Source organism: Phocoena sinus, chromosome 10 (assembly GCF_008692025.1).
Source record: "Phocoena sinus isolate mPhoSin1 chromosome 10, mPhoSin1.pri, whole genome shotgun sequence".
Taxonomy (NCBI): Eukaryota; Metazoa; Chordata; class Mammalia; order Artiodactyla; family Phocoenidae; genus Phocoena; species Phocoena sinus.
Window position 1 is genome coordinate 84,171,885 of NC_045772.1, and position 24,130 is coordinate 84,196,014.

At 35.0% G+C, this 24,130-nt stretch overlaps 1 protein-coding gene across 2 annotated transcripts in view; it reads left to right on the plus strand.

The window, feature by feature from the left end:
* Window positions 1–24,130, plus strand: part of SOX5 (SRY-box transcription factor 5) — a 401,370-nt gene that overhangs the window by 319,445 nt on the left and 57,795 nt on the right. For both annotated transcript variants that reach the window (XM_032646908.1, XM_032646909.1), the window contains exon 9: window positions 6,156–6,302. In XM_032646908.1, coding sequence (XP_032502799.1) covers window positions 6,156–6,302 — 147 coding nt within the window. The remainder of the gene's footprint in view (window positions 1–6,155; window positions 6,303–24,130) is intronic.

Below are 24,130 nucleotides of genomic sequence, written 5' to 3' on the forward strand. Positions count from 1 at the left end.
ATTGAAACATGCTGATATGTTTTGAAAGATTTTCTTCAGTACATTAGTTTCTCTTTAAACTCCACATTTAAGTTACATTAGGAAGCTGAAATTAAGCCATAAAGATAACACTTATGGAGCCTTGAAATTGCTTTCTGAATTTTTTCCTCACAAATGTTATTCCTTGTCCCTGCCCTTAAAAAAACAAACATGCTTTTCATATACATCGTATCTACCATAAATCTCTCAGGTTAGATTTAAACTTTAGAAGTACACATTTATCAACTTTTAAAATCGTAATAAGCCACAACACACACATTTTAAAATCTCTAATCAAAACAGTTAACACATTGTAGACATATTAATTTTTATTGCCAGATTTCAGTTACTACACTTAAAAAAAAAATCACCTCCCATTTCTGTACATACATTTGAACTTCAAGATGCTATTAACAAGGGAGTTTTTAGCTCTGTAACGTTCTTTTTGAAGATTTAGGTCTATATGTGTTTGCTTAGGTGAGAGTTTAGAAGTGACTACTACTTATTTCTGAGAGCTTTCTTGATCACCACGTGTGATAAAGGCTTCAACTTTCAGCCCTGTGCCTCTTTAAATTCTTGGGATAGTTAAAACAACTTCATTGGTCGCATTTAATTAAATGTTAAAATATGTAAAATTCATTTATAGTTATAGTACACCTCTTTTTTCTCTCTATGTATCAGTGTTTGACATGAAATTTCATTTGGAGAAAATGACCCTACTTATAAAATAATTTTAAACAATTAATTTAGCAAAAACAGCATTAAGTCGTTGTGCAGTGTGTTGGCACTCTTCACTCAGATCATGGAATCTTTTTTTTTCCTTTTTCCTTTTCACAACTGTTACTTCAACTCAAACTATCATTCAAATTACTGCTGCTAAATTTTGATAACCTCATAAATGATGTTACTCTTGTCTTTATCTTAGCTAAGACAATATATATGTTTTAGCTTAAGACATATATATTGCTCTCAAATGTTCAGTGGCTTTCTCTTGCCTACATATTAAATTTAAACTCTTTTGCTTATATTTCATGATTTTCTGTAAGTTGAACATAGCCTGCACCCAGTACTGTTTTGTTCTTCCCAAGGTTTGGGCTCAATTAGGTCACTGTCCTGTCTACCACGTACTCTCTCACCTACTGTTCCACACCATCCTCTCTATTCCCTTTGCAACAGCCAGGTCATTCCTGCTCCTGTGCCTGGCTTTAGATTGTGCTCCCTCCCTAGAATGCCACCTCTTTTATTATGCTCGGCTTAGCTACACCTCTATAATGAAAGCATATCAGAATGCACTGATTCATTTCCTTTTTTGTCATGCCTTTAACAGTGGCGTATAGTTACATATAGTACACTTATATTCTCAATATTTTATGTGTACCAGTGTTGACTTAGGGAAGAAACTATGTTTATGCATTTTCTGTGTCCCCCACTGTACCTAGCACAGTCCAGAGTCGGTAGTAGGAGGTTAGCATGTAAATATTACCTAGTTCTTACTTGGTATAATTAATCCATTAATAATCATAACTGTTACTTATTGATCAAGTGAATGTTTTATGCACAGTATGTGATGTATTTCTCACAGCAACCATGCAAGGTCAGTTTTATTTATCCCTGAATTTGCGGATTAAGGAATTGTGGTTCAGATTGGTCACCCAAGGTCACTAGCTCAGAGCTGGGGTTAGCATTGTGGTTTGCCTTCCTTTTAACTGTCCCTCTAAAAGTAGAAATGGTCCTTGAAGGAGCTTAAAATACTGAAGAGACAAAGATGTAGTTTTACGGAACAGTTTGAGACAAAAGTGAGAGTTACTCATATGTATAGATAGATATATAGAAACATACTTATGAGCACATTGGCACCAAGACCCTAAGTAACCAATGAATAGATTCCAACCTAATTGTATGTGATTGTCTCCATTAAAAAAGAAAAATATCAGGCTTCCCTGGTGGCGCAGTGGTTGAGAGTCCGCCTGCCGACGCAGGGGACGCGGGTTCGCGCCCCAGTCCGGGAAGATCCCACGTGCCGCGGAGCGGCTGGGCCCGTGGGCCATGGCCGCTGAGCCTGCACGTCGTCCGGAGCCTGTGCTCCACAACGGGAGAGGCCACAACAGTGAGAGGCCCGCATACCACAAAAAAAAAAAAAAAAGAAAAAAAGAAAAAAATTGTCTGAAGTAGGTGTAGGGATGGAGGAAGGGAAAGGGAATGAGAATGCAATATTTTAAGTAATATAAAGAATAGAAAACCTAATGCTCTGTGGGGTTGGGGAGTTTTGGAGATCAAGCCAAACCCCTAACATATCCGTTTCAAGATAAGGGTCAGATTATTCTTCAAGGTAAAAAAGTGTTATTCTGTTAGTCTGGTTAACATCATGCCCTGAGTGTTCTCCTTAATCTTCAGCTTTTTACGTTTAGGATCTCTCAGCTTCTTTCTGATGTTAAGAACAACTTGACTGTTTTTCATAAAAGTACATTTATCATAATACACCTTATATTTAACTCTGGGTTTTCTCTACTATCCTTTTTTTTTTTTTTTTTTTTTTTTTGCGGTACGCGGGCCTCTCACTGCTGTGGCCTCTCCCGTTGCGGAGCACAGGCTCCAGACGCGCAGGCTCAGCGGCCATGGCTCACGGGCCCAGCCGCCCCGCGGCATGTGGGATCTTCCCGGACCGGGGCACGAACCCGTGTCCCCCGCATCGGCAGGCGGACTCTCAACCACTGCGCCACCAGGGAAGCCCCTCTCTACTATCCTTTAAAGTAAAATGTGAACCAGGTTTTTGTTTAAACATTTTTATTTATATATAATTGCAAGTGACTATAATTATATATGTACGTAATATGTAAATGAGTTCTATAGTTCACAGGATGCTTGTTACTTCAGGTGGCTTTCCAGTTCCCACAAATTTCATGCCCCTTCCCGCTCACCAAGGTCAGCCAGTGATTCTGAGATTATAGACCTCCCTCAGTACAGATACCTACATGATTCTTGATTCTGCTTTAAGAACATTTAATAAATGAAATAAAATACTAATCATCTCTAGATTTTCTTGTTTTAATATCAGTCAACGCACATCTTAATGGATAGACAAATGGATTTAATTTTTTGAAAGGTTGAATTAAAATAAGTCTCAGCAGCATTTAGTTTTTAAGGTGCCTACCCTTGATATATAACCAGGTATGAAAACCACTGTCAGCTTCTTTAAATCTACTGAAAATTTGTTTTAACTTGTGAATGGCCAAATTAGGTCCCAGCAGTATTAAAATTTCTGCTTTATTTTACTTGCACAGACCCAAACTATGTTAGATTCTCTGAGACTTGAGGCCTTTTTATGCTTCTGTAATATAATGTAAATTTAAGGAACACATATATTTGACACAAATTAAAATGTATTGAAAATAGATCTTTCCTACTTCCAAACCTTGGCAAACTAGGAAGATCAGATATGTGTGGTAGGAAATGTAATGATCTGGAAATAGTGGAAAGTTAAACACAGTTGGGGAAAAGTAGGTCTATATATCAACTCTTTGCATAGAGAAAGCCAAATATGAGGAAGGGGATATGCGAGATTGGGAGGATTGAAGTGCTACTTAATGTTAGCCATACTGAATGAGTAATAAGATTATGACTTTTTCATCATTAATTACTTTAACTCTCTGTGTTTTGTAAAAATACCAGTTGTTAGTATACTGTTCTAGTAAAAATATGTATTTAAATGGGCCCATGTATTTTCCAAATTTATCTTCTTTTCTACTCAAAGGAATTTTTTAGGATAATTTAACTGAGGTAAACCTTAATTTCATATTTAAAAGGTTAAAATAATGCATTTATTTGAATGAAGGAAGAACATGTATGATTTTTCTTAATTCCAAGTATATACCATTTCCTACCTTTAAATTCATTAAAGTGTTTGGGAACATATTTATACTTCTATTTCTAATAGTAGTTCTAATACTTCTTTGGAAGTTGTGAATCTATAGTGATTTATGTTTAAACATTTAATTACCTTTTATGAGTGACTGGTCCATCTATTTAATTATCTAATTAATACAAATAGTCAATATTTTTTCAATAGTTTGAAATAATTTTTTAATAATCAAATTCAAATTTTGCATAACTATTTTTTTCACATTTTTCTTTTTAGCTACAGAGGTTAAAATTTCCCATGTCATTTTTAGTAATTATGGAACAATTTTATATTTTGTGTATACTAAACCAGAAATATGTGTTGTTACCTTCTAGGAATAATAGGCACTGGAATCATTTTTAAAGACAAGGATATAATATACAGTACAGTGTGAAATTTACAATATGTAATATAGTTATCCAGCCAGTATTTTAAAATACATATATTTTAAAATTCAGTACACTGGAAAAAGTTTTAATTTGCAAAGTAATATCCTGGGTTATTGGTTATTTTCTTAATGGCTTCATAAACAGTTCAGAAGGATGATGGAAGAAATTACTTTGTGAATTGCAGAATTTAAGACACAGGTTTTTAACTCAAGTGTGGGAAATGCACCATTTCTGATACTTTGAAAATGGTACACTCCCACTCATCATATTTGACATCATAACCTTTTACTTTTTATGTAATCTGTTAAAGACTTATGAATTAAATCTTATTCTTTCTGATTGACTGGGGTAAGAAATAACATAATTCTAATGCATGCCAAAAAAATTTTGGGGGTGGGACAGTCATTACTGATAGTATAAATATACTTCTCTCGTGTTTCTTTTGTCTGGAATGTATCTTGCATTAGTTGACATAAAACAATAAGCTATAATTTTTAAAATAATTTTAATGTCCTGTTTTCATTTAGAGCAAAGCATCTAGAAACTCTGAAAAATGTAAATATATTTTCATGTATATAAATGCCAGTCTTCATTATTTCATTTATAGAGAGACCCAACTTATCAGAGTCTCTGGCTTATCCTGAGCAGTTTCAGCCTTTGAAATTTCCCTTTCAGAGAAAAACCAAGATAATCCAGAGAACTATTTCACAGCACTTTTCCTTGAGAGCTTTTTTCTTTAACATCAGTCTTTTTATTATGGAAGTTCTAGCTAGCATAGTAAATGCTATCCATGAAATCTTAAGACAAAAGAGAAATAAGAAATTGGGTTGTATTTTAAATATATATACACACATATATATATATGTATATATATGTGTGTATATCTATACATTTATTTATTAATATTTGTATATGTATATATAAATAATTGCTTCTTCAATCAGATTTTCACAAAATGCTAAATGGAGACGAAAGCGTATTAATCTAAACATTTGATATGACTATTTGAATCTAAAGCAACCTCCATGTTTTAAGATACTACATGATACGACCATCATCATCAAGTAAAATTTTCCCTTATTATTAAATTGATTTGTTGAAGAATTTTTATTGGTTATTTAATAAGAATTACTATGTGATGGCTTAGTCGAAGAGTGTGTGCTTTAGATAGTATTCCTTAAAACCCTAATCCTCAAGATTATCTCAAGTTTGTCTGTGTTTATATATCATGAAGTAAAGTGGCATTCTGGCAAGCATCCAGTTAACTTTTATCAACTGAGGTAGACTGACCCAATAATGTTCTTCAAATAGTCCCCTTCCATTCCCTCCCAGTGGCTTTTTTGCATTTCTACACAGCTAATAATCAGAAAAAAATGTTACAGGTGCCCTTTTCAGCAAGTCAAATAAAGGAAATATACAGGGCTTGAACCCATATGGATAGTAAGAAAATTACTTGGTGTATGAAGCTTCATTCTTTTGTAACACACCGTGTAAATTTTTAAATGGTTAAAATAAAGGTATTAACCATATAGTATGATATACTTTTCCTCCACTGATGTTGGCAAAGAGTAAATACGGATGACTGTTACTTGTTTTCAGTCCCTGTATATACTGAAACTAAAATTCCTTATGTGTCATATCTGTCATTTATCCCCTGAGAAGTAAGTCATGACAGTTGAGGTGACAGTGTCTTTCTTTCAATATTCCAGGGCACAAACAAAAAGACCCAATTGGAAAAATACCACATCTTATTATAGGTATTTTCTGACAGGTGCATTTATTTTATTACTCAGTCCTTATTTTCTCTCTCTCTCTCTCTCTCTCTTTCTCTCTCTCTCTCTCTTCTGTAGCAGTTATATGCTGCCCAGCTAGCTGCAATGCAGGTATCTCCAGGAGGAAAGCTCCCAGGCATACCCCAAGGCAACCTTGGTGCTGCTGTATCTCCTACCAGCATTCACACAGACAAGAGCACAAACAGCCCACCACCCAAAAGCAAGGTACCCTTTTGAAGAAACTACATGTTTTGACATTTAGAGTGTACTTTTCATTCAGTGATATTTATTGAATATCTATTATGTGCCAGCAACTGAGCTAAACTCTAGATCTCCAAGGAAATAATAGTCTAGTAGGATCAGTAAGGAAGGTGTCCCTATAAATTTGCATACCTACATTTAGTCACTCGTTTATTCAACAAACATGCATTTATAGTAGGAAATGTGAGTGACACAAATATTTGTAAGATAGGTGTGCTGTCATCAAGAATTTTACAGTCTTATAAAACAGATACCCACCCTCTACGATACAAAGTCTTAGAAGGAGTTGCAGATAAAGTGCATTAGAAGTTATTAGGACAAAGAGATTATTACCTTCAGTGAGAGATCTGGGAAAAGTTTCCCGAAGGGGCAACTGAAATAGACCTTAATATATGAGTATGATTGGTGCATACAGAAAATGTTTTATATAAATATCAACAACTATTATTACGAGGTATAGTATAGACATAATTTTCGATGTATTATTCAGCCAATGAGATGATCGTGTACAGATAGGAAGATAATACTAGTATTAAAAGTAAGACTGTTTAGAAATAGTTTTGTTTTTAGAGCTAAGGAAACATTTCCTGAGAGAATGTAGAAAAGGATCAGGAGAGTTTCAGGTAATTTGTTTCTTGGCTTAGAGGAAGAGAGAAGCAGAAAAATTAATTTGAATTTCTTTGTGATTTTTAAGATCTTACCTAGATGATAGTATATGAATATATTAAACTTTCTGTGGAAAAAGTAAAAAGAGTAACCATAAAATAATTTTCACTGACGTTAATCAGGGAAATAATCACACATTATCTAACAATTAGAAAATATTAAGTAGAAAACTGTTAACAGTTAATTTACCCCCAAAATAATACTGTTTTGTCTTTTGCTGAATTACCTAGAAAATTGCTTCTGCTCTTCGTTTCATGAATTCATGTTGAAATGTCTAAAGAATAATAGGCTAAGAGTAGTCACAACGGTTGAAAAAATACACAGAGAAAAAAATTAGAAAGTATTGCAAAAGAAAAAAACAATCCAAGAATTTTTTTACTCCTTCCGTAGTGCCCTGGCAGGTGCTTTTCACAGTCAGTGTATTAATCCAGAGTAGAAATTGGGAAAGAGAAGAGATGGATTGGGAAAGTGTCCTCCAGCCTTTATCTCCCCAAAACCTCCAAGTCTGTTTTTATATAGTGAGATATAAATGCGTTTGGAATTGTAACTGAACCTGGACAAGGACCTTAGACCTCACCAGCAACATGTGCAAATGTATAGTGCAAAACATTGTACTTACTACTGTGATATTAGGGAACATGCATAAGCCACTTTTAAGAGCTCTTTCTGCTGTGTAATGGACCTTGCATGTTCTGTGCTTGATGTATACCTAAGGCCTGGTCTGCTTTTCTTCATGATCACAGCAGAACATATGTTTTTAAAACTTGGTAATAATTATAACATTTATTAAATATAATTTCATTTTAAAGCAGTGATGTTTTGGTGTCTCCATGGACCAGCAGTTTCAATGTATTACATGTACAGGCTAACACTGAGAAAAATAAATAGCTGTAGCAGCATAGTCATTGTCACACACAAGTAACTCTGTGAGGCATCATTCTGGGTTTTTTCCCATGACTTATTAATGTGATTTCACATCATGCTTTATAATGATGCTGTACATTAGGACGTTTCATCTTATGATTTGATAGTATATAGTTCACTTGTAAAGGACTAATGGGTTTTTCCTGGTTCCTAGAATTACTTTTTATCGTTAATATCTTCTCCCCAAATGACTTAACTCAAATAATCATGAAGCTTTTGATGTCAGTCAGCCTCATCCATTTATGCATCTGTTTATTTGTTCATGCATTCATTCATACATTCAAATGTTTATTGAGCACTTGCTACAATACCTTCTTAGGTAACCATGGCAAATGTAAAAGCGACTGAAAGTTGGCCAAGATTAGGACACTGCGTTATGAGCTATATGGTTCCAGACATTCATAGAACTCCACGGACTGGATGCAGAGATTGATTATTTCAGTAATGTTAGAATTCTCCCATATTCTATGGTTTTAAACACCTCCATTTATTTAGCACCAGTAAAAAAGTGGATTGTGTTTCTATAAGCTATGATTATACTTAATTTTAAAAATATATTTATAGTTTATCGCTAAATTTCACTTTTGGAAAATTAGCCTTCATGAATTTTCTATCATATAAAGTTTAAGAAAACCATGGATGTTGTATTTTTTCCCATCTACAGTTATTATAAAATACATAAAAAGTTTAACCCAGAATAAAGTGCCCCTTTTTAAGAAACAGCCACAATTTAATAAAAATGCGTCCTTTCTTTGCTCATTATCTTCTAGCATACTGTCTGCCACCATTCTTATTGTCAGAAAAGGTGTCTTAAATGTGCTTGGTGTTTTAGCTCAGCAGTAAAGTTTAGTGGGTTAAAAATAGCCAGACCAATAAATATTACTGTTGTCATTTTAATGAAGAACATAGCTAAAAAAATACAAGCAACAATAAATAAAAAGGTACCATTTCAATACATGAATTTAGTTTCTTAGAGGCTGGAATTGACATTTATACATGGTATAATAAACATTTTGCCTTCACAAAGCCATTTTAGTTATATATAATTGTTATCATTTATTTTATATATATATATATATATTTTTTTTTTTTTGAAACAATCAATTCTTAGTGTCCTGGGGGCATTTTCTGTGTGTTTTATTGGTGGATTTTCATGTCTGTCTTACTATACAATAGAATTATTTTATTTAGCTTTGTGTTATCTGCGTCCCTACCTGGCATAAGCCAAACTGATGATTTATGTTGAAAGTACCTTTATTGTACTTTCAATAGAAGAATAAAATCATAAGCCACATCTAGGTGATGATGTAAGGAAAATGATCTTATTGACAGCTGTCAAAAATCAACCATTTTCTCTGGGTTTTCTTGCCTGCCCTTCTTCCTAGATTTGCCTTTGACTCACAACTCCAGAGAAGGACACAAACAAAACTTATTTGCAATTTGCAAAAAATGGAAGGGGGGAATCAAAGGGAAGGGGCTCCAAAAGACTGTAAAATTGTACAGCATGAGTCCTCTGATGCATGCTGTTTTCAATCTGCTGTGTGCCAGTTGGAGGCTTGAGGGGGTTGTGTGTGCACTAGAAAGGATAAAGCTGAGAAATGATAGAGTGGCTGTGACCTCCAAGCTCAGCCTGGAAATCCAAGACATTGATTTCACTTAGCATTGCTGCTGAGAAATCTGGCGGAGTTCAGTTGTAATAAAAGAACAAGATTCTGTTCTAATGGTAATGGCGTATGACAGACATATCACTTTGTCTGTCCTCAGCACCAGAGAGAGGAGAATTGGAGAAAGGTCACCTGATCTTTCCGTGGTGTTGTACGAGTGCTGTACTGAGCTTTGAACTGCCACTTAGGAACATAATTATTTATAATAGTAAATGATAAAGAAACCTTTAGAGGACTCACAGTAACCTTCTAAAAACTGCAGACAGGAAGTGTGTACCATAAACGTGAAAACACAAAAAGAAATCTGCTCTCTTCAAAATCTGCATTGGACAACTTGGATAGCATTGCTGGTTGAATTAGATGTCTTTAAACTTACTGTTTTGAACTGTTTTCATTAATGCCTGACATACTGTCATTGCTTAACTTTTCCTTATTTTTTATGCCTTGATTATATTATGCACAGAGACAAGAATTTGTTTTTATAATATATTTTGCCAAAGGTTGAAAAATTAAGGCTATCAGCAGGTTTTAAAATTTTCTCAGGTGTTACATAACATCTTTCTTAATGCATGTACACTTGTCTCTTTAGCACTTATTTAATCTTTTCCCCTCTGTATCCTACTCCAGGACTAATTTTTTTAATATTTAGTTCTTCGGGGATATTCTCCTAGCTCATGCCTATCCTCACAGCTGAGTTTATAGCTAAATATTGATAAAAAAAAAAACAACTTTGAAATCTTGAACTTATGTGTACAAGAGATCAAGTTTAAAGGAAATTTTAGGAAGAATTCTATTTCTCATATTAAGGAAGATTATTTAAAGTCTTGTGTAGCAGTATTGGTCCTTGAATCCCATAGACAATATTGCTGCTCTGAATCTGCTTATATCCCTTAACAAATGTTTACATTGATTTGTTTATAGTTTAGCGTTCTGCCACAGAATGGACACAATTTATTCAGTGACTTTCATTTTTGCACCACATACTTCTTTATTTTAATGGTTTTCTGCATTGTTTGCTGCAATCTTTTCAAAAAAAACCTAGATAGCCTTTCTTTTGTGATAGTAATTGATCTCTTGGTAATATTTGTTTGGTAGGAATAAATTATTTCTTTTAAAAATAACAGAATCAATATCAGCCTTAAAATAGTTATCTTAGGAGGAGGAGTATTTTTACCTGGCTTCACATACAACTCACGCAATTGTTGCTAATGAATAAGCTTATAATTTCCATGTTGTCAGGAAATCCTCATATGTCATAGATGTGCTAACCACCCGAACTTCTCATTTTAAGTGTTTTGCTATTGCAAAAGTAGCCACCTCTTGGGAAAATTTTAAGTGCAACTTGTAAATACTATGAAACGTCTCTTGGTATTTGATGAAAACTTATATATTGCCTGCAGCTAACCAAGAGTAGTTAGATTGAAAAGCTGATGACAAGAGAGAATTCCTGGGTGCTTTTCTTTTAACCTTGCTCTGACCCTAGTCATACCCCTGGTCGCACTGGTGTCTCTGTCAATGACAGGAGCACATAGATTGTCCAAATCAATTTTTTTTGTTCTTTTCAAATACTTCTGGCAGTGATGTTCCCATTTGCTCAGCAGTAGCACCTGGGAGTTAGGACAAGGAAAATAAATATTTTTCCAACAAGCCAGGGAAAGCCCTAGCCAGCTGACCAGACACAATCAGATACTTTCAGGGGCAATATCCTTATACATATTGTTTCAAATTCAGAAGCAAGAAGTGGAACCGTATTGTTTTATCTGATCCTCTTTCACAGACACAGAAGTTAAGATCTTTTCTGAATTGGTAGCCAGGTGCTTGTGTTAGTAATGTCAGGAGTGCCATGACTCCTCTTAGCGCAGCTATTTTTTGCTATAATGGTTCCAATCACATGGTTTCATGCTAGCAAGTAAGCATTTTATCAGTACACACTGATCTACAGGGTAGAATTTTATAGTTTAATACTATAAGTCACGAACTGTGGTACATATACACACAAGATTACTTAGCACTGTATGTTGGGAGTATGAGAAATCAGAGGATAATCATGTTTCATCTTAACTGAAAATTAGTTCTAACAGGAGATTTAGGAAATGAAGCTTTTTTGCTAACTTTGAGACAGTGTTCTATAATGCCAGTTGGGGGAAAGGCTCACTACAAAAGGGCACATACAGCCTAACCACAACCAAGTCAAACCACCACCACACTAACTATAAAAACACTGTTTTTAATATTTGACAAAAACATCCTTTCAAGATAAAGCAAAAGACATCAAAGAGATTTCATAAGTTTGAAATGGACCAGGAAGTACTAAGGCCTCCACAGTAGTAGTGGCATCATGAAAAATTCAGAAAGCACTGCTCAACATAACCATAACTTCAATTAATAGTTTCACATTTTATCTGGCCGTATAAAATTTTTAGTAGTAGTAGTTGCTAGAGATGTGATTTCCAATATGTAAAAATTCCTAGAATGCTACTATTTGACTTATTTTTAGAGCTTTTCAGGTCAAGATCTCGAATAATCATTACTCAGTAAACAGGGTCAGAACTCCTCTCCAAATACAGTATTTCTAAGTAATCCACAGTGCTTAAATAGCACTAATCAAAGAGGCGCTTCCATTCATCTATATATGTAAGATCAAATAAAACCACGGATTCCTCCTGAAACTATTAGACCTGGTACTTTTGTAGATTTCATGTCTCCTAAAACTTCAGAACAGAACGGAATGTTAGCCTCAGCTAATTATAACCACATTTAAATTGGCCATTTTCTATTCTCATGCTTTAAACACTGTCTGGCATATCAATTAAATGCTAGAATCTCCCTAACACCTTGCTCTGTACAGCTGCTTCGTGCTTTGTTGAATAGCTATCGAACACCCCTCCTTCACCCCGTATTTCAATATCTATGAAATAACAATTTTGTGAGCCTCTGAGATGTGATATGGATGTGTCATACTCAAGAGGTGAATTCATTTGAGAGGAGTCACCCCATAGAGTTAAACTGTAAATGTGGCCCATTACCATTATCATCACTTCCTGTGTGGGACATAGTTACAGTGGGCATAACATAGTCGCCCTGTCGTTTTAAATAAAATAGTTTTCTTTTTGTGGCCCCTTGTTGCTAAACTGAAATATGTTAAATGAAGTGTTATCAGCAGAACCCCTGTGATGAGCCTTCTCCTTTCCGTTTCATTTGTATTCAGTTGTCAGGAATCTCAAACAGCTAGGTACTTAAACAGAGGCTTTTCTGAGCACAGTGGTATTAAATGTCCAAGTAGGTCATTTGGTGATATATTCTTATGACTCGGAAAGCGGGGCGGAGGGGGGGGCATTTGTAACATAAAAACAATAAAAATTATAAAATAAAGAGACAGACTAATTATAGTGTTGGCATTTTTTTTAAAGGCAAAATATACAGAGGGATTTAGGTAATATCCTTTGAATTCAGCTGGCCTGGCCTGTGTCCCCGGGTATACTGATTTTGTTTTGACAGGAACCTGTTTGGAACACAGCAGCCAGCTCTGATGAGCCATGTCAAAGCTTTTTAATAATGCAAACCATGGGGGAGACAAGAGGGTGTTGAGCATGTGCCGAGACAGGAAGATCCACAGAATCACATTTTTTAAGCGGAAGTTGCCCTCTAGAATAGGTCCTACACAATGCAGATTCACCATCCAAAAAGCTAAATGTTAAAAGCATTTTAATGTTAAAACCAGGCAGTTAAAACCTAAATAGTGTGGGAAAGAAAAACAGACCAATGTGAAAGGATGTTCCTGTATCGGGGTTGGGGGCGGTGTGTGTGTGTGTCTAGTACAACGTCAATAAACGTCATGGCTAAACGTAAGTCATCAATACATTAGACTGAGAGAGCGAAAGTGCACTTCTGTAGTTATCTTTCCTTTTAGGGAATCATTTGTAATTTGGGCTTCCTAAAACATTCTTCAAATCAATTAAAATCCTTTCTTTTCTATCCTAAATGATTGATCAGTGCCTCATTTGAGCTATTGATTAGCGACCCCTTTTCACCCCTTTAGCCTTGACCTGTACTAGAAATGCTTGAATAGAGAATTGAGAAGTGAAACCATGGAGGACCACACCTCAGATTTGATTCATTTGAATACCTTCTGCTTAATCATTCTTTCCTATTCAAAAAAATAGGAAGAATTTTAGTAGTCTCTTTAACAGAGATGCCCCCAAAAGTATAGATTTGTTTTCTACATGGCAGCAAATTATTAATGTCTTATTTAGATAGATGGAAAATAGAATATATGCCTATTTATCTGTTCAGTTTTATCAATAGATTTTTCTCTAGAGAGAACCAAGCATTCCACTAATATTTTTAAACACTATAAAATAGAGAGTAAAAGAAAATAATACAGTAATGAAACAGATGTAAATTTGAGTCAAAAAAATAAAAAGAGGTAACCTTCTAAGCTGAAGGCGGACAAGTTCAAAACCAAAAGTATTCAGGAGTTTTATTTATTTAACAAATTGTATCGGCTGTTTTGTTTATAGAATTATGGAAGCTTCAGTAAGAAGGAAATGCAGAAAATATTCAGTCCAACACACAGTAACTCAGTCGTGGGTTACTTTGCCTCTGCCTAGTCTGCTGCAGTGACAGAAGGAGTCCACCACTCCATGAGGTGGCATTATTTTTATTTTTATTTGTAACATCTTTATTGGAGTATAATTGCTTTACAATGGTGTGTTAGTTTCTGCTTTATGACAAAGTGAATCAGTTATACATATATATATTGTTCCCATATCTCCTCCCTCTTGCGTCTGCCTCCCTCCCACCCTCCCTATCCCACCCCTCTAGGTGGTCACAGAGCACCGAGCTGATCTCCCTGTGCTATGCGGCTGCTTCCCACTAGCTGTTTTACGTTTGGTAGTGTATATATGTCCATGCCACTGTCTCACTTTGTCACAGCTTACCCTTTCCCCTCCCCATATCCTCAAGTCCATTCTCTAGTAGGTCTGTGTCTTTATTCCCGTCTTGGAGGTGGCATTATTTTATTCAGAGTAACTTAATGTCACAGTATTCTTATTTAAGTAGAACTGTAATCAACTTTCCAGGATTTCAAACTATGGTTTCACTGAATGACAGCTGTATTTGTTAGTAAAATAATAGAAAACCCAACCCAAACTGGATTAAGCAAAAAGGAAATATGTTCAGTCACATTAAAAAAAAATGTTATTCTGATTTCAGATGTGGTTTAATTAGGAGCCTAAACAGTATCACTTGGAATTGGTCTCTAGCCCTTAGCTCTGTTTTCTCATTCTTTAAAGGACTGTCCCTTTTTAGTGTTCTGTAACACCCTATGCTTACATCTACCATTATTGATTCAACAAATATTAAAGTATGCCTGTCATGTGCCAAATTCAGTTCAAGACAGAACTACAACTACTACAGCTATGAACAGGACACTGTGTCTTCTTTAGATTCTGCAGTCTAATGGGAAGTGATAAACTATGAGTAATTAAAACGACAATTTCATATATTGGTAAGTGCTGTGAAGAAAATAAGGGTAAAAGAGTGCCTAGGGACAAGCAAGGGAATCTCCTTGAGACAGAGCTATAAGGGAACCCTCTCTGAGACTTAAATCATGAATAGGAAAGTACCTGCAGAGGTCTGAGGAAAAGGTTATTTCAAACAGGAGGAACAGCAGTTGCAGAGACTGTAATATATGAGTGAGGTTGACAAATTCAAGGATTAGAAAATAGGCCGGGATAGCTGAAATGCAAAGAATGTGAGGGAGAATAAGAAATGAAATTGGAAATGAGAAAGACCACATCAGGTGGGACTTTTTCATGTTAAGTTTTGAATTTCGTTCTAAGTGCATTCACTTTTAAAGAGAAATTATGTGTTTTCCATTTGTCGTACGACTTATTAAACTCTTGTAATTATCTCTTCATTGTATTCTTTTCTTAGGGTATTGTGTCTTTCAGGCAAAGGAATTTTTTTCCTTTTATCTTTTGGACCAATTAGTTAATATTTTAAGTGTCTCTACATTACTTCCCTAGAAACACTCTGGAATTTGAGTCCTAATGACACATCCTGGACCTTGCCATTGGAGAGACAAGACAATTTAATGCAACAAATTAATTAACAAATTAATTGCTTATGATGTGTCTGTCAGAGTCCTAGGACCCAAGGATACTGGTGAACAGTGTAGATGGTTCTCTGCCCTCATGGAGCACAGTGTACGTGGTGAGGGATGTGGTGAAGCGTTACAGACAGTAAAAGACAATCGCATTAAAGCCTGTTAAGGGCAGCAAGTAAGCACCTGGAGTACGGATTTAACCTACACTATTTCCTGGGTTTTCTTTAGAGTCACTTCCTTTATCAGGTTTTTTTCATTAGTAATATATGAAAACACACACAATTGATAGTACCTGATACCACCTATAGGAAGCAAATTGCAGGGTTGAATTTTTGGAGTGATATTTTGGTACTAACACCTAAGTTTTGGTTTTTGAAAAGTCATCTTAAAAAATTATAATTGCTATATACTAGTGTTGATAAGAGTTTTAGAATTCTTATTTTACTTGATCTCTTTTGTGAGTAGGTTTACAAGTCACATGAGAAAACAGACCCTAATTTCTAATCAGATTTTTACTTTTGACATGTTTTCTCTAATTTTTGATTTTTACCCAAAACTTTATAACCCAGTGTGATTCCAGTGCACCTGCCAAGTGCAACAGACTTTTAGCTATCTTTTAAAAAAATCAGTGAAAAATGTGCTACAGTCTCAAAACAATTACAACAGGGCAGTTTTAAAATTATGAAGAACGTTATTTTCATCATTGGGATAAACTTGCTTTGAGAGGACAACATTCTCTCAAAATCAGCCACACGTTCTCTCTCTTACTGCCTATCTCTCCCTGTCTCCTTTCCTCCATCTGTCCCTCCCTCTCCTCTCCTCTTCCCTTCTCCCTTCCTCCAGTTACAAGCTTTATTAAAGTCACACTTTTTGTCATATAAACATGCAATGCCACCCACTTAAAAAAAGCTTTTATAAAGCTTATGTAAAACTTCTATAAATAATGTGATTATTTTCTTGTTAAAACTCATTATATGATTTATTTAAGCATGTACATTCACAATGCATTTAAAATCCTATTTGTTTTACTTATATTGAGTTTATATACAGAGTTCTAATGTATCTATTTTGTTGTATTATATTCCATGAAGAAGGATTCCTTTTTAGTTATACCCCTTCTCACATTTTCTCATGCACATACAATATGGTAGTGGCATTAATTTTGCACAAAGTTAACTTAAGGAGAAAGAGAGACTGTTTTAATCCAGAGCTGTCCAAAAAGTTATAAAATAGTGAACTCCATCATCATTCTTGCAGTTTCTCATTTCTTCTAATAATCAACTAAAGAACACAGTCATTCTTAATTATAGTTTTTTGAACAAAGACCAGAAAAGAAAATGTGTAACTTGATTAGTATTAAATGTGGGGGAAAAAAATGCCTTCATCATATGCACAGTGAGTGGTGTAATTCACATTGACTGTGAATTATTGTCTAGAGCAGGGGCCCCCAAACCCCGGGCTGCGGACTGGTATCAATCAGTGGCCTGTTAGGAACCGGGCCGCAAAGCAGGAGGTGAGCTGCGGGCGAGCTAATGAAGCTTCATCTGCCACTCCCCATCGCTCGCGTTACCGCCTGAACCATCCCCCCAACCCCTGTCTGTGGAAAAACTGTCTTCCATGAGACCGGTCCCTGGTGCCAAAAAGGTTGGGGACTGCTGGTCTAGAGTCTACTTAATATGATCAGAGGAACTTGCAAGTATACATTCTTTATTTCACGTATCTTCAAGTTGGAGAACAGGGGGGATACAGAATAGGATTCAAAATATAGAACAGCTCTTGTTTTTATTTTTTTTTGAAATAGGGAACAATCTTAGAATTCTCTTATTTTACTTGAAAATAGATTTGAAATTTTTTCTATACTGAAATCAGAATTTTGCTCATGAAAATTTTAATCATAAATATTAAATTTGAAAAGTACATTCTTAATGACTCAGAATATTGAATACTGCTAAGAACTTGTTTAACAGAGTGCTGCTTGGAAAGCAGCATGTCTAAATATCAAGTGTCTAAATATGAAAAGCTAGCAATTTTCCTTAACCTGAATCAAGTACTTAGGTGTCCTCAGGTTCTCAAGGGAAGAATGTACCCCTTTCCTAGTCCTGGACCTCCTGGTAGATAATATAATTGGATGCTTCTTAGAATTCTACCCCCCTCCGTTTGTGAGCTGCAGGACTTACAATTGCAATATCCCACAGCTTTTAGCACTCGTACTTCCGACTATGGACTAGCTGATTCCATAGGGTGACTTTTACAGAACCCAACCGTTCATCCTTTATGATTTTGGTTTTTCAAAAGAATAAGGATGAGATCTCTAAATTTAGAGCAGAATGAAGACCAGAATTCTTACTTTACAGGTTTTACATTACCAAAATAATATGACAGAAAAAAAAGTATACTTAAATAGAAAAAACAGTATATTCCCCCAAATTGTTTGCCAATACCAGAAAAGACTAGAAACCTTACATTTTCATAAAACCACAAAATATTTTTTATTAAAGCTCTGTTAGATTTCTTTGCAAGACCAGTTATCAGTACTGAGATTCCATATGAGACCTTCACTTAAATTGGGCCTTTCAATAGCCAAAGAATCTTATTTTTTCTAGTTTATTATATAATTTGAGCTATTATGGTTTGTTGTGCAATTTTGATGACTTTTGGCAGTGTAGATATTTCATAATAGGAGAAAAAGAAATTGAGACCAAAAATAGAAAGGATGAAGTACTGCAAAAAATTTTCTCTTGTGGTATTTCCAGTAGTACTTAAAATAACATAAGGAAAAAATGCTGTTGTGAAGTATGTACAAAAGCATTATGACAGCAGTAGGAATGTCCTTAAATAGGTACAGATTTTTGTTTTCTATACTTCTCCGTGTAACTCTTTTGAGGATCAAAGTTTCATTTTAAGTCTGCGGGAGCTCAATATTCAGGTCAACCCTATATAAATACAGGGCAAGACAAAAATTTTGGGTCAAGTGATGGAATTTTTAGCGCCGGTTTTTATGCAGATAGTGCTGTCATTTATCTAAAAAATGATGGTTCTGATACAATTTTAAGAGAACCTCTGGGTAGTTTTTGTTTGATTTGGTTTTGCTTGTCGTTTTCTATTAGCATACACAGAGTTGCAGTGAGCTGGAATTCTGATCTGTTGTATCTGGGACCATAATTTATGGACTTGCAGCAAACTAAACGAAGGAAAGATCAATTCCATAAGATTAATCATATTACAAACACTTTCTTTACCCATTGAATTTTAAGTGGCTGCCCCATAATATGCAGTCGATAACTGTTTACTAGATTAAATGTTTATATTATACTACTCAATCTTAATATGAATTGAAACCTTGGTTATCACTATCTGTGATATAGTCTTCACTATATGTCTATTTTTGCAATTAAATATATTAATACAATATTATCTAAGATCATGTATCTGTGTACGTTTTCTGTTATTATTTCAGTCATATATTCTTAGCTATTGTCAGGTGAACTTTTGGGCCTTTGGTGTAACCAAGTTATGTTCTAGAATTCTGGGCATCTTAAATAAAACATTAAGGAGTTTAATGAGACAAAAAGGAATATTTTTAAAAGTTTTAAAAAATATTCTTTCAAAATGTATTTTGAAATGAATTCTATTTTTAAAAACAAGATCCACTTAGAATGCACAGTTAATAAAATATGATTTATCCTAAATGAGATATCTTCTAGTGGGAAAATGGGAATAGGAATGTCTTCCTTCGGAAAGAGATATATCAATAGACTTGACATTTTGCTTGAAACAATGCTATATGTTTGTTCACTGGTTTATATAATTTTTAAAATATCATGTAATGACTATGTTATTCATAGATGAAGCTTCTTAGAGTCACTCTTAGAAGATGTCAATACTGAGGTTTGTTCAGTAAACACCTTTTTAGCACCTATAATATACTGGACACTGGTAGAATAAAAAAGAACAGTAATTAACACTGTACAGTGTAATGGGGAAGGCAGCAAATAATCTAACAATTAAAATACTGTGGGCTAAGTAATAATCGAAGAATAATATGGAGAAATGGAAAAAAGTTCTCAACACAACCTGGGGAGAAATAGGAAGATAAGGAAAGGCTTCCAGAAGATGTGCCATTTACATGGTTTTTGAAGGAAAATGAGACAACCTGTGCAAAGACTTGTAGGAATGAAAGAGTGGAGTGTGGGAGTTCATCTGAATTTTAAAGAAATAAGGTTTACAGTAATGCATCTCTAGAACTTTGGGAGTGAACTTAAGAAGAATGAAAATGTAAAGATAAAAATGTCTAAAAGAGGAAGTCTAACCATCTTCCCTTGGCATTCTCTAATCTAGCCCCACTTACCTCACTAGCCTAAGTTATTCTACTTTTCTCCCAATCTCAGCAATTTGTGCTCCAAATGGAATCACTTCCTCATGTATCATGTTATTTCATCTCTTTTTGCCTATGTTTGTGCCACTCTCCCTCTCTGGAATGCTTTTGCCCTCTTCATTCCACTTTTCCCTCTTGCCTGGCACCAACTCATAAGGCATATGTCCACTGTCACCTCTATGTGGAATCGGCTATTCCATCATATGTGACCACACTACATAGGCACGTACTCCTTGTATAGCATCACAGCACCTGTATAACTGCACTTGCCTTCCCTTGTATGACTCTGAATCCCTTGATGGTAGGGAGTATATCTTATTCATCCTTAGCATCCGGTGTAATGCTTGACGTATAATCATTGCTCTAGTTCTTTTAGAAGAATAAACAAACAAACAAATAAACGAGCCATCTGTGGAAGTAAGCCAAGATACTATGTTCAAAAATATGACTGAGTTTGGGACCCCTTACGTGGAAGCATCAAAGACCCTGGGCTTGAGGATAATCTCAATGCAGCGTGAGTGGAATACAGTTGTACCTAAGAAAAGTAAAACAGTGCTGTTGTACTATGTCGAAAGACCATATGCACAGAAAGGTTATGGAACCTAAAAGTAAGGTTTGTTATTGTTTATCCTGTCAGTCTAGGTGAGATACACTGGATTTAGGAAATATGAGTGTCCTGATCATTCAAGAGACATCGTATGTAATGAAGCATACATAATTTACTAGTCCTTACTATGGTCTGAGTGAAGTACAGTCATCCCTTGGTATCCACAGGGGATTAGTTCCAGGACCTCCTTGGATACCAAAATCCACGGACGTCCGAGCCCCCTATGTAAAATGGTGTCGTACAGTTGGCCCTCTGTATCAGCTGCAGTTGGTTGAGTCCGTGGGTGTGGAACCCAGGGATACGAAGGGCCAACTATACTCACTACTTCTTTGGCCCTGATTCTGATAGTGAAATTTGCATTTCGAGGTCTCTTGAAATTAAAAGAAGAATACCTTAAAAAATTCAGCAATATTTTGGTCAGGTCTAAATTAATGAGTTGACATTCTGACTTATACATTAGCCTCATGAGTTTGTTTACTATGAGTACATCTTCAAGTGAATGGCCTCCCTTATGTATGTTGACAGATTGAGAGTGTACAGAGGGCTTCCCCGGTGGCGCAGTGGTGAGCCTGCGCGTCTGGAGCCTGTGCTTATACTAATATAAGCTACTTTTGTTATATTGTTTAACTGACAGTTCAAGTAAAGTCTTAGGAGGGAAATTAAAAAAAATTTTTCTCTCTTACATTTGTAAGATTATCTTTCTCTGCTTCTCTTTTAGGCTAATCAATCTGCTCAAGTATGGCAGAGAAATATTTCACCTCTACATACATTTGCTTGTATATAAACATTATTGATATTATATATATAAACATATATATATTCCATTCTTTACTACAGTAATCAAGAATGCAGATTCATTTTATTTGGCAATCTAATGACCCAAAGCAACATTCAAAATAAAGTCGAATCTAAGGTAAATGCACTCGTTCTTTCTCCTTAGTTCAGTTTAAAAGATATCATCAAAACTCTTATGTAATGATATCATTACAATTGCTACATAAAATCTTTTATGCCATCCAGACTGTGGAATGTATTATTCTCTTAATGTTATGGGTTGGGAAAAATTAAACATGAGGCATTACAGCTGAGTTTCACTACGCATTATTTTAATTGACTATTTCTTAAATGAATATCTGATAAGTCAGTCTTGCAATTCCTCATGCTTCACGACATGCTTAACTCAATACAGACACTTAAGAATCATTACGCTGTGAGAGCCTTAATACAGATTTGAGATCATTATAGTTAAAATCAGTCTCTTACCTGATGCTCAATTCTGAGCCTTTTCATGTTTATTGAATTTTCTTTGGACTATACCTTCAATTTAATATTATAACAATGATAGGCAGAATATATAATCAAGCTAAGCATCTTCAATATGTTGAGAAAAAATTATTTTGTCTCCAGGGTACAACATAAAAACTGGCCTTAACTGCCATTCTATATAAATAATCCTCACCCCTTAGAATTTTTTAAAGACGTCAGTTCCCTCCTGGTCACTGCCATGAAGACAAAGAATGCCTCAATGACTGTATCGAGATTATCATTAAAATAAAAGGATATTTGAAGACATCAGCTATAAATCACTATAAAATGGCCTGTGGGTAACCTTTGACACAACTCATTTGAAATAAACCTGGGATGGATTCATAGCCGTTGGTCAGGCCATTAGGTGGGCTAAAGGTCTTTTCCATCCTCTCTTTCATTTCTTGTAATATTAGTTCCTCTCTAAATGACTGGGCAGCATTTGGATATATATAAATTGACATATGTTTTATGTTGAGATAAAATAAGCCCACTTAAATAATAGTGTTGAGGATGTTTATGGCATTTACTTGAAATATGTACTCTTTTGATGTATAATTTAGATACATGAATACATTTGGAATTTACTTGTAGCTATTTTGTTAAAATATTTCATGATATGATATTATAAATTTTTTGCAAGGGCCCAGATTAATATTATCCACATTGAGCTCTTAATGATCCCTATCATAATGAGGTATAAAAATCTCTTCAGAATTAAGAAGAAACTGCAAGATTTCAGTTATTAGTCTGATTTTTCAAAGAAATTGCTTAACAATTTTTTCCCTGTTGGCATTTAGATAAGAGGCAGCTCTGAAAAGTTGCCTAGACTTAATGGCCCAGTGACTTGGGTTTGAGTCCGAAGCTTAATAAGGTTATGACTATTGGCAAATCTTTGAATATCTCTAACTTCAGTTTCTTTATCTGTGAAGTGAGATTGATAATATCTCACACTCTTGCTGTGAGACTTAAAGTAAGACAAAATGTATGAGGATGCTTTTGTAACTTGTAAAGTTTAGTTGTCAGGGAGTAAATTGAATAGTATTAGAAAATCAGCATTAAAAATGAACAGATATAAAAGTATTCAAATTATTTAAAATAGTATACGGATTATTAAGCTTACTAAATGTACTTTTATATATTTTATGATATTTAATTGACTCTCCCCAAATATTTATGTAACAATAGTGTACAGAATTATTAGCATTTATTTCTTCTTTGGAACTAGCTCTCTTTTTTTAATGTAAATTTATTTATTTCTGGCTGCATTGGGTCTTCGTTGCTGCATGCAGGCTTTCTCTAGTTGCGGCGAGCCAGGGCTACTCTTCGTTGCGGTTCACGGGCTTCTCATTGCGGTGGCTTCTTCTCTTGTTGTGGAGCACAGGCTCTAGGTGCACAGTCTTCAGTAGTTGTGGCTCACGGGCTCAGTAGTTGTGGCTCGTGGGCTCTAGAGCGCAGCCTCAGTAGTAGTGCACAGGCTTAGTTGCTCCACGGCATGTGGGATCTTCCCGGACCAGGGCTCAAACCCATGTCCCCTGCATTGGCAAGTGGATTCTTAACCACGGAGCCACCAGGGAAGTCCCGAAACTAGCTCTCTTGATGACAAAATGGCTTTATAAAATCAGCATTTCTTTTGGAGTGGGGAGAAGTTCCCAGGTAAAAATTGCATAATTTTTGTATTCAATTAGGTATATACCATGCCTTTTGTTTTATTAACTCTCTAATAGGTTAATTAGGAGAAAAGGAAAAAGGAAAAAAATACTTTGTCAGTCACAATTAGAAAATAATTGCTTTTGATGAATATCTCAGGGAAGGGAAAATAATCTTTATTTCTGGTAATAATCATCTAATCCCAAGTAGCAAATTTTATAGGACTAAGTGTTCTAAGAGCTCATGCCCTTGACACCTTTCTGTGTTTTCAGACTCTTCAGAAAAAGAGGTGTCAGGATCAACAGAATAAGGAAATGATAACCTTTTGAAAAAGTTCTGAAAATTGCATTTAAATTAAATATCTAAGATCCAAAATCCAAATCCCAGTCCTAGACTAGTGAATCAACCACATTTGTGACAAAGTTTGGTCTAAATAATCTAGACTAAATAAAATACAGGTTTTTTTCAGAAGAATTTCTTTCATGACACTCT